Here is a 12,873-nt window from a genome sequence, read left to right as displayed (position 1 = left end):
AAATAAACAAACAATCATAATTGTTAAAAAACTACTAACTAATTCAAATATTAAAAAGAATCAAGGAGATATCATTCATTTTTTATTATACTTTAAAAAGATAAATAATAATAGGAAAAAGTAAGCAAATCAATTAATTTAATAATTAATTAATTAACAAATTAATAAGTAATTAATTATTCCAAGAAGCATAATAAATTATTCATATACAATTTCATTCATTCTTACACTCAAAGTGTTTATAAATAAACAAAGCGCTAGCAAAAAACAAACACAAAAAAGTAGGTCGATTCATTTAATTTAGGGAAAGCTATGTTTTCAAATTATGAAAGCTTATGGAAGGCATTCATCAGACCAACCAGATAAACTTATTCCGAGTTTGATTTAGGTAATTATTTAGCATTTTTTATTTTTAATGCAAAGAATTTTGTAATGGCATAGACTTTTTTAGGTAAAAAGCAAACTAGCAAATCATGTAGAAAGCGACACTCAAATATTTAAAAATAATTGAATTTAAATTTATTTAAAATTTAGATTTCCTAATTAGCATTAAAGCCAATAGAGAGCCAATCAAAAATTCTTTATATTAATGATATAAGATTATTTAAAGCTACATTTAAGTAATTCTTTTTGATGATATTTAAAAGGTCCTTCACGCCAGTAATTCAAAGAATATAGAGCATACAGACAAGATATAGAGTTAAAAAATAGAGATAACAAAATTATTAAGTGCTCTTTATTTGAGCCACTACATATAAGCAAAATAGTATCAAACGAAGCACCAGGTGATTCGAATAGATTTCCTTGCATCATTTATTGCCATGGAAATAGTGGATGTAGGCTAGATGCTGTGCCTTATCTAGATCACTTTATCTAAAGAGGTATTGGTCTCTTCTGTTTCGATTTTTATGGTAGCGGAATGAGCGAAGGAGAATACGTAACATTAGGATTCAGAGAGCAAAATGATTTAGCAGACATAGTCAAATACTTAAGAGATTAGCCAAAAATAACATCTTTAAGCTTATTTGGAAGAAGGTAAACATATTATTAGTTCATTAATTTTATAAAAAAAGCTTTAGTTATAATTTGAAAAACTTAAAAGCTTGATAGCTAGGTAGGCTTAAGCTGAGTTTTAAAATACCAAAACAAAAAAATTCTCAATTAACAAATTTTAGATCAAAATTTAAAATTTTTAAAGAATCCAAAAAAAGATAAATGAAAGTAGCAAAATGATCTTGAAAAATAAAATAAAATTTATTATCATATAATGTAAGATTAAATAACTAGCTAATTAAAAAGCATGCAAATAATAATTAATTTTATGCAAAGTAAATTAATTTAATAATCTGTTGTATTTTAATGAAAATTGCTATCAATCAATTTGATCTATTAAATAATTTATCAATAATTAAATTATCAAAAGAGATATCAGTTGAATTTCACTGATTCCTAAGATTTAGATTTGTCTTCAAATAGATTATTATAATTATGGTTTTAATCTTTTCCATTCAATTAGTAAATTGCCAATCAATTTAAACATAAAATTTAAATAAATATATTTAACAAGCTATCAAAACATAGAAATCAATAATTCTTTTATTTGGTTAGTGTAAACAAATAAATTTTTATCTCTAACGAGCGACTTAAATTCATAATATTTACTAGCTAAAAAATGCATCAAATTTTTCACTGATTAAAAACTAATTTTTTCTGTTTGTATTCTCTCACTGGCAATATTATGTTCTTAAGTGTTTTTTAGATATTTTTTTGAGTGGAGAAAGATTTCATCATTTAGAATTACTTAATATAGCTTTTTATGATATTTTAGCGAACCTAATTAATTTAGTGGATTATTTATTTGCTATATTTTCAAGTATTTTATAAATTATCGAAACACAAAAACAGCTTTAATTTACTCAAAATAATGTTTGGTACTGCAATATTAAATTTCTAAAAAATATTAATTTTCCTTCTCTATTTACCAAGCAGTTAATCTTTATTTTTAACTGATTAAGAGAATACAAAAATTTTTTACTAGCTCCATTTATATATTTAAATAAAATGGATCTAAAAATATAAGATGATAGAAAATTTAAAACAAATTTAATCCAATTTACTATATTTAGTGAATTTTTTTTATAAAAAGTATGGGAGCTGTCACTACTCTTCTTTATGCTTCAACAGATCAAGATTTTGCTGCATTGGTATTAGATAGTCCTTTTTCTAATTTAAAATAGCTGGCTTTGGAAGTCGCAGATTAAAAAATATCTCTTCCAAACTTTATAATTGAAGGCTTATTGAGTATTGTTAACAATTCAATTTAAGAAAGAGCAGGATTCAGGTTAGATTAGCTCGATCTAACAAAAATAGTAGGAAAAATAGAAATTCCAGCTATTTTTGTTACATCTGCTGAAGATAGATTAGTTAAGTAGGAGCATCCAAAAAAACTTTAATCTCTTTACAAAGGTCCTTCTTAAATTAAAATGATTACTGGTGATCACAACGAAGAAAGAAATGCCACTTATAAAAAATAAATTGCTGATTTTTTTGAAGAGCAAATTTCTAAATATCTTCAAAAGAAAGTATCTAGTGAATAAAAAGAAATTTAATAGTAGGATATTTAAAAATATGAGCAAATTAACATGTTTCAACAATAATCTTCTACTGCGCGCTAAGAAAGAAGTGTATCAAGCAATTCTATTCCTTTTAGCCAAAATACATTGTTGTAACAAAATACGAAATATATTGGATCTTAATAAATTCAATAAAACTAGAATTATAACACTGCAAATACATACAATAGATCAACTTCTGCTTTAGATTTAATTAATAACCCATAATTCAATGCAGCATAGAGTTTTAATGATAACTACAAAGATAACTATTCAGGTAATGATAGTAAATACCAAAATATTACATAATAAGCTTAAGAGTAACAAAAGAAAGAGCAGGCTAATAATCAACCTGCTTATGTTACAATAGACTTATTTGATAGGAATGTGTCAAATCGTTCTAATGAATAACCTAGTCAGAAGCCCAATTAAGATGCTCAATATCAGAATTAGCAATAACAAAGCTAATAAAACGATGGTAACATTTCAGCTAGAAGTATAAAAAGTTATCATTAGAAGAGTGTATCAATTAGCTCTAAAATACCAGATTACTATACTTTAAGCAACTTGAATAACAATAAATTAATTGATAACTCTTCAAGCAATACACTAAGATAGCAAGAAATAAATAGAATTAAAGGTAATGAGTAAAGACCTCATTCTGAAGCAAGATATCAACAAACAAGTACAAATAATCAATAGACTACAATATCATAATTATCTAATCAATCATAATAATAGCAAAGTAATAACAACAACTTAGCTTTTAATGTACAAAACTATATATAAAATGTCAGCTTTAATTAAGCTGAAGGAAGATATGAAGTATCTAACAAATCTCGCCCTTTAAATACTTAAAACAGCTCTTCTACTTCTACCCTTTGCAAATAAACAACAATTTATACTAATGAAATAAACACTAATTCAAATACTGATTTGTCTAAATTATTGTATATCAATTAAAATGACATATCTTCAATATATCAAAACACCCAATCAAGCACCGCTGGAGGAAATAACACAAATCAATAAAATAGCAACCAAGATAGACAAGCTGTCATCGACTCTAAAAATAAATTTGATGATTTTTAAAATAAACAATTTTTCAAAACATACGATAATGTTAGAAATTACAAATCCAGTAAATCTCCCACTAAAAAGATCTCTCCTAAAAACGAGCGTAGTGAAAATGGAAAAGTTATTAGTGAAAAATTAATCAAACCAAACGAGTATTCTTAGGGAGGAAATAAAGTACACAGTATTTCAAATCTAAATATGGATTCTTCTGAAAAAAATAACTTAAAGTAAGGTCCGAATAATAACAGTTTAAAACATACTTATAATTAAATTAAAAATAGCAACAAAATATCTGAGAATAATTTTGAAAAGAATTTAGAAGATAATATCAGAGCTCATTCAAAAAAATTGATATATTAAAAATATTAAAAGAAGAGAGAGTTTAATCCTTCTACACCTGAAAATAGACAAAGCACTATGCAATCGGTAAACGATGAATTCTAAGAATTTGAAGTAATCAACTTCAGTTAGGATCTGAAAGATGACTCAACTCCAGGTTCTAAACCTAGATCAAATAGGAATAAAGAATAATTTAGTCATTTCAAAAATTTTGCTTCATAAGCTCAAATAAATCTTAATAATAATTAAAATTAAAACACAAATGAGAAATAACAAAATATGAATGCTTAAAATGAAAACAACTAAGTTAAATCAGAAAATCAACTTTCTTATAATTAATTAAGTTTAAATTTTCTTCCAAAACAATAAACTTTAAATAATTTTGCAAATTAACCTCAGTATTTATTGAAATCTCCAAGAGTAGAAGAAAAATAAGTAGAATCTTTAGATTAAAATTAGAAAGATAGAGTTGAGAGCAGTGATGAATAATCTTCAGATGAGGGGATTGTTGATAAAACTGTTGCTGATAAAAATAAATTGAATTGCATTATTGAAACATTAGGAGATATCTCTAATGTAGAGCTAGATTAAGAGTTAGTAAAGAGAGTCTAGTTTAATCATATTGATGAATGCTCACAGAATTTTGGTTACGAAAAGAGCAGAGTTGCAGCTGCTTATTCACATAACACTACCTACATTTAAAATAAAACTGCAGATGATTTATATCATAACCAAACAGCTAATTCATTCTCAATTTCTTAAAATTAACTACCTTCTTTTAATGATGCTCAAGGACAAACCTCAACTTTCAATGAATTTGGAATGTCTCGTAAAAAGAATGTTATATTAGAGCAAATGAACACCTTGTTAGGTAAGCAAAATGAATTGTTAGGAATAAATAGTTACAACTAAATTGACAAAAACTAAAATAAGTATGAAGGGGTTAAAGCTTGTGCAAGTGAAGATAATGAAAACAAAAAGCTTATTGAAACATTACTCAGTTAAAATAGAAATAATTACATATCAAATGACTCTAATAAAACAACAAACTACATTCCAAGTATATCAGCTGTAGATTCTACCAGTCTCATACATACAGAAAATGATTAGATTTCAACAAATTAAAAATTGCAAGAATGTTAACAAAATAATAAAAATTTAACCTCTTAATAATAAATACATGAAAAAGAAATTTCATAGCTTTACTATTTACAAGGAAAGTCAAGACCTGATTAATAGAATTTTGAATTTTAATCCTAGGAACCTAAATCAGGGTTATAAATGTAGAAAAATACATCTTAAACACACATTTCAATTGAAAAACCCTTATAAAATTTAAATAATTAAGCCACTGTATCGACTTAAATTACCACAAGTAATAGTATTGCAAATATGAACAACAAAAATAATAACACTCATAATTCTTAATCAAATTTATTGTCTAACAATCCTTACAATTTGGATTTTGTAAAGCAATAATCTACTGAAAGTTAATACAACTACAAGTACGAAGTACCTTCTACAAACAACAATAATACAACTACAAACAACAATTATAACAGTAATTAAGATAACTATAATAGCAATTCAGCAATAGATAGCTCTTCTAATGCTCAAAAAGACCTTAATAAAATTAATTTTACTTCTTTCTCTAATGATCAAACTTTATCTTTTCAATCAACTTAAATGACTAATAATAATAAAATAATCACAGGTACTTAAACTCTAAGAAATTCAAAAGTAGAATAAACTGTAAAAGTTCCTAGATACTATTCTAGTCTTGATCCAAGCCCAACTAATTGTCTACAAAATAAAAACCCAAATAATCCCCAAATGTAAGAATATCCCTCTTTAGACGCAAATAAACCTGATGAAGTTATAGAAGGTGGTGATTCTCCAAATACTAAATAGTAAAAAGCTATAAGAGGTTATAGAGATTCTTCAGTTCCTCTTCCTGCTAAAACAAGCTACTAAAATGTTGATTTCTAAACCTAATATAATATTTCAAATACCTAAAATATTCTTTCTAACAATATCTTAGCTGGTTACAATATAAACAATCAAAGTACTTCAAATACAAACAATGTTACTAAAAATACTTCTTTAGCTTAGTAGTATTCTTTACCTATATAGTAGCTTGCTTAATTTCCTAATGCATCTTTTAATATTTAACAACAATAATAGCCAGCTATTTAAACGCAATAATATCACACTAGATAATAGAGTGCTCATTTACCTCCTAAATATTAAAATAAAGCTTAAAATGTAGATTCTAGTAATTAAGCTGGTAATGTGACGAATAGATAATTATAATCTAATTCAGCTCATCATAACCATCATCAACATAGTAACTCTTATGCTTATTCTCTGAATTCTAATTATAATCCTATTCTTAATAACACGATCAGCTAGTATCAAACAAATTCAACTGCACAATAAATCTACTAGACTTAACCAAACTCACTTTAATAACCTTAATAGTAATAAAATAATCCTCAGAGTTCAAACAACTCGTTGCATTCTAACTCTTCTTCAACTTCGAATATTTCTCTAGGAAAAAATACTCAAATTTAAAGTACTAGCAATTACCACTAACATATTTAACATAACAAGCCATAAAGTGTTGATTTTGGAATCCTTTAATAAAATGTAACATCATAGAGCACAAAAAATAATTAGGTTTAGTAAAAAAACAATCTTTTCAAAATAAGACCATAAAATGCCTCAATTGATGCAGATATTTAATACTATTAGGACATAATAAATGCAGTAAGAAATCAATATACCTACACTAATGATAAAAACTCAACAGAATAAAATTAAAATAATACTTAAACGACTTAAAATAACCTTACAGAAAAAAATTATGAATAATCAGAAGCTCTGTAAAAAGAGAAATATCCAATAATTGGCTCAAATAATGATAACTTCTAAAGAAAAAAGCCAACTTAAATAGAACTAGTAGATAAAGAATAATAATAAGCTTATCTAGTTAATTCACCTCTAAGTCAAAAAAAATAATAGCACGCTATGGCTGAATAGATCACAAATAGCAGATCAAATATGCTTAAACTGCAAATGAGTAAATAAATAAATGACTAGCTCTTTATTATGGACAACACTTAGAAATAGCAATAGGACTCAATTCTTTAATTCAAGCCCTCATCTTTTTAAAATCAGTATAGCTAAAACACTGATCTAGCTGTATCTCCTATAAGACCCTAAGTCTCAACTAAGCCTTCTGAAATTAAGTAAATGCAAGGGAATCATTTTAATAATTTTGATGTTTCAAGCTTCTAGGCCAAGACTAATAATTCAAATTCTTAACAGAATTTATCCACAAATACGTTGAATAACTTACCAAACCTAGAAGTAAAGCATAAAAATTAACTATAAATTGCTCCTTAACAATTAACTTCATAGCAAAACAGCTCCACTGGATAAACTGTTATATATACAACTCCAATATAAATAAAAAACTAACTACCAAATAATTAATCTATATAGTGCTAAACTAACTTCTAAAAATAATAACAATTTGTTTCCATTAATTAGCTTCTGAAAAATCAAACTCACTCAAATGAAGCTGGACAAAGCTAAAATTCAACTGAACTATAATAATAATAAAGTTAATAATAAGCATCAGGTAAAACGAATCTAGGATTGCCTCCTCAATATAATTCAAATTCATCAGGTCAGTTAAATAGCTAATTTTCATTTACACCTTCATACTCATAAAAAATAACTAATTATTCAGGTAATAACAGTACAACAGATGTTTTGAGTAAATTCAAACATTTCACAGCAAATAGTAGCTTAAGAAATTCTATAGAAAACTCAAAAATAAATTTAAACTTCTAATATTACCAAAATTAACAGCATAAAGATCAGTAAAATAAAAATGAATGAAATCGTTAATAATTTTTAAAAAAAATAAATTTAAAATTTGACATTTAACTTATTTGAGCAAATAAAGCATAAGTATTTAGATATTAGATAAATAAATCAATAAATAGATAAGTATTGTTAAATTAATAAATTTGTCATGAAATATTTTAAATAAAATGAATGAATAAGAAAAACAATCCTAAAATATTATATTTATAAATTAATTAATTAATAATTCTTCTTACCAAATCTTTAAATTATTAATAATATAATTCAACATTGTATAGACTAATTAATAATCCTTACTTTAAGTAAAAATAAACTATAATGTAAATTTATTTCTAATTAATATTTTCTATGTATTTTAAAACTTTTGACTTATTTGAATAAATATTTAATCTTTTATTATACATTCTCAAAATTCTTGTTTTAAGTAATAATTTTATTAAAGATTATATATATTTTTTGTATTCACAAAAATTTCCTTATTTCTATATAATAATTAAAAAAAATTATTTTATAATTAAGGTAGTCAAGTAGTAATTTTTCGGAAAAATAGATGATTAATTTATTAAAGGATTAAACTATGAATAATATATTTTTTTATAAATACACTAAATTCAAATTAAATTTTGTAAGACTTTACTTAAATATAAGCTATATTGCAACAATAAAAATATTAAATATATTGCATTTTATTTAATTTAAACAAACAATTAAAATCAAATATTTATAAATTCATTAATTTTTTATTTAAATTTAAAATATTTTTATTTTTTCTTCCATTTTCTTATTAATTTTAAAAAAAAATAGGTACATACGTTTTTTTCTCAATTTTTACTGTAAAAATAAATATGTTTTAAGTATAGATTTAAAATTTATTCAGTTTTAAAATATTGCTTTTAATATATTATATTTAAAATTATAACCAATATATTTTTATATTTCTTTTAATATTAATTTTAATTTTTGAATGAAAATAGCATTTTATTATATTTCTATTCTTACTTTTTATTAAATTAAATTTTATCTGAAAAATTTATTATATTTTAAATATAAATTAGATGCTGAACAGTTAAAAGTAAATCTTCTTTTGCAAATTTTTTTACTTATGAAAAAATATTTTATGTAAGTTGATATTAAATGAATGTTGGCTTTAACAGACGGATATAACCTATATATTTGTTTATAAATAAATTTAAACACATTGGATTAGATCTAAGCTTACAAATATTAAACAAGTAATTTAATTTGTATTGATTTTTTATAACCTTAAGGACGATGTAATTTTTTTACTTTAAAAATGTTGAAATTAAACAACTATCATTCGTTTATTACATATAAGATGTGCTTTTTGTTTGAATATTTTAGTTTTCATCAATTTCATTTAGTAATTAATAAATCAATAATTTAATTTACAGATTATTTATTAAAAAGATTATTTATTCTTGTATTTATTATTAGCATTCTCTTCAAATAAGCCAACAAAGTTATCAAACAAGAAGCACTACGTTAGATACTTAAGTGGATACAAATTTATTTAAAACTAAATGAAGAGAACTCTCAATATTAAAAAATTAAAAAAGAAAGGAAGCTAATGCAGAAAAGGCTAATATAGCAACGATGAGGAAAGTCCTTACATGTCAGGAAATGAAAAGGATAATACTTTTAATAACAAATTAGAAAATGATAATAAAAAAAATAATAATTTAGATGATATAAATTAAAACAATTTTGACTTTTAGAATTAATAGCTGTAAAATATAAAAGAGAACTCATATAAAAAAGAAATGACTACTTTAGAGTTATAGGATTTAAAAATATAGTAGGATTTGTTAGATATAGCTGATTCAGCTAGGAGTAAAGATTCATTTGGGCCTTGGCTACCGCCACCAAAGTAGTAGTTAAAAGTACGATCTCATTCAAAAAATGAAAGCAGAAATGCAAATAGAAACTAAAAATCTTCAATCTCATAGAGAAATTTATTAAAAAGACCTCTTTCTACTTAGCATTAATATACAGAAGATAATTTTCATGTATAATAAGGGTTTAATGTTGATTTGAATCCTATTTATTAAGATGATTAAAATAATGGAGATAAAAATGGTTTATGCATAATTCATTCACACACCTAAGACTAAAGTTTATTACAATAAAATACTTTATTAGGAAAAATGGGGAAAGACTAAAAAAAATAAATAGCTTCTGTTAAAAATATAAGTTTTAGCGATGTAGATGTAAATAATTTAAATATAGCAAAGTAAGGATTTATTAGCACTGAAAACGATTGCTAAGATGCTTGCCTCTCTTATAACAATAAAATTTTTAAAATGTCTCCTTAAAGAAAAGGAGGTGCTCCTATAAATCCTAAATAGCTATTAGAAAAGAGATCCTAGACTTGCTAAGAATCCAACTAGAGGTTGTTTACTTAGTAAAGTAACTATTAATAAGGACAATAGTAGCATAGTAAATTTAATAAAAAGAATAGTATAAGCGAATAAAATGATTCTATAATAGTTCCTTTATTTACTTAGAATTAGGTTTATAACCCTATTCAAAAGCAACCTGAAAGCAAAAAAAACTGCTATAACATGCCTTTGAGAAATACATTACCTAGGTTTTTAAAGAAAACTGCTTAGAAAATAAAGAATGATTATAATTAATATATTAAAGGACACTCTTAAAATATGTATAATAATATTAATGGAAAAACCATAGAAGATGGATAGAAAAAGAGCTAGGATATCTACTATTAAGAAATATCTGATTTATTAAATAAAACTATAAACACATTTAATTTTAATAATGTCATAGATACTAACGAGGCTGAATTTATGAGACTTAACCCTTAAAATTCTCAAATATCAAGATATTCTCCTGTCTTAAAATCTAAAAAATCTGCCTCTCCTACAAAAAAAATAAGTCTAGAAAATAACAACTCTTTCTAAAATGCACCTTAAATCAAAGTGGTTTCAAAATAATAATATAAAGCAAGTCACTCAGGAGCTGCTGGAACATCGAATATTGAAAGGATTAAAAGCAGATACTCTAATGAGGATATTAAAAATTAGATTGATCAATTAGAGGAAGGTTAGAGTCCAAACAATAATGAATAAAATGCAATTTATGAAGCAAAAACAGAATCAAATTCTCCTTCTTTCAGATAAGGAAAAATTATCAATAAGAAAGGTAACAATGTGAATAGGATTCTCCTAGAAATTTAACAAACAGCTACAACAGTAGATGAATTAAATCAAGTTACTTCTAATAATATATAAAATTTTAATCAAAAGCAGCAAGAAAAGATTCCTATTTTAATTAAATAAACTAACGGGAATTTATTGACTATTAACCCTCATGCTGTTCATCCCACTTAAACTAATGGTGAAGATATGCAGCGTGTTAGCCTTAATTTTCAACATTAAAGTCAGTTAACTGATAAAAAAGGTATGGTTATAGTTTAAAAGAATTCTTCTTAAAGTAGACCTAATTCGCAACAAAAAGGAAAAATAGCTCGTGAAAATTTGTCAAATGAAGGAAAAAATATTTCAATACAATTTAAGCTTTCATATCACAGAGGAAAGTCAATTATTAGTTAGCATCAAAATGAAAGACTAAATTTATCTTAAAGTGGAGTTTATACAAATAATGCCTTCCAAGTTCAAAATTATGCATTATTAGATAATAGAAGTAAAAATAACAGCACTTCAGCTGTATAAAGAAAAATAAGTTAAGCAATCAGTCAAATTGGTATTAACGATTAAATAAATTAATCAGGTTTTGAAAATTTACAATTTAAAGGCAAGCCGAATGGTATCCTAAAATAATTAAATACTTAAAATAGTGATGAAGAAATGGATGATTAACAAAGTAATTATAAGCTGAGTTAAATTGATTAGCTTAATCAAAATGATGTAGTTTTTTTAGATAAATAAAACAGCTAAAAAGGGGATTAGTATAATTCAAAACTGCTCAAAAATAGAAGAGTGCTTTCTGCATAATCTCATCACTAAGAAGAAAAAAAAAGATTCTCATTACAAACATATACTTAAGCTAGTTCTAATAATGATACAATAATATAAAATTTAAATAAAAAGAGTAATTTTAACAAAGAAAACAGTGATAATAATTATTAAAATAATGATTTTAATAACATAGCAGATAGTATACTCGCTCCTAGAACAGCTAAATCTCCTTTTTTAAACTATAGGAGATAAATGTCTGGAGTTCCAAGTAACAATAAAACAATCTATGAAAATATATCATCAAAAATAAGAAAAAACCTTTCATTTGACCAAGATTTAAATTCAAAAGAAATTGAATAAATAAAAGACAAAGATGATCCTCAAAATTTTATGAATAATGTTGACGCCTAGCTCTTATTTAATTCAAATGCCTTGGAATTTAATGGAAGAAATTCTTTGAAATCTTAAGATTATCATAAAAAAAGATCAAGTTATTTGAAGAATAGCATTAATCTAAACCAAAAATCATCAATACCAAAATCTTAATTTAAGCCTAAATAAATTTCTACAGAGTAAAAAACGATTTGTGATATAAAAAATATAATTCCGACAATTGATTGCAAAAAAATATTATGAATCAATCAATAATGATTTAACTATGAAGAATTAAAAACTGAAATTATTAAATTCAAAGAAATCAAATTAAACATTTTATAAAATTAATCTTAATATTTAAATTTAAAATATTTACTATTTATAATATTGACAATTTTCTTCTTGACTAATTATGTCTAATAATGTTTTTATAAATACTATGTTTAATAGTTTTTAAAAAAATAGATTTATTAAAAAAAAGGAACTAACAAATATTTATTCAATTTCTAAAATATTTTTGAATTTTGTAATGTTTATGATTGTCTTTTGACATTAATATAAATTATCCTCTTTATTAAAAAAATTATTTACCAGTAAAAAATCTAATTCTTACATTA

General features: G+C 24.0%; 2 protein-coding genes across 2 annotated transcripts; both read left to right on the top strand. All coding sequences in view use genetic code 6, as the record gives it.

Moving 5' to 3' along the window:
* Positions 1-312: 312 nt before the first annotated feature.
* TTHERM_00094160 (alpha/beta superfamily hydrolase) lies at positions 313-7,937 on the top strand (the record flags this gene model as incomplete). The annotated part of the gene is made up of 3 exons (XM_001012870.1): positions 313-388; positions 648-1,035; positions 2,147-7,937. 3 exons carry the CDS (start codon positions 313-315, stop codon positions 7,935-7,937), a joined length of 6,255 nt encoding a protein of 2,084 aa, XP_001012870.1.
* Positions 7,938-9,352: 1,415 nt separating this feature from the next.
* Positions 9,353-12,517, top strand: TTHERM_00094170 (hypothetical protein; the record flags this gene model as incomplete). The annotated part of the gene is made up of 1 exon (XM_001012871.3): positions 9,353-12,517. The coding sequence occupies exon 1, from the start codon at positions 9,467-9,469 to the stop codon at positions 12,515-12,517; it is 3,051 nt and encodes a 1,016-aa protein (XP_001012871.1). The 5' UTR covers positions 9,353-9,466.
* Positions 12,518-12,873: the final 356 nt, after the last annotated feature.

The sequence above is a fragment of the Tetrahymena thermophila genome, assembly GCF_000189635.1.
Source record: "Tetrahymena thermophila SB210 genomic scaffold scf_8254697, whole genome shotgun sequence".
Lineage (NCBI taxonomy): Eukaryota > Ciliophora > Oligohymenophorea > Hymenostomatida > Tetrahymenidae > Tetrahymena > Tetrahymena thermophila.
Note: the sequence above shows the minus strand (reverse complement) of the source record. Positions and strands in the feature narration are given on the sequence as shown.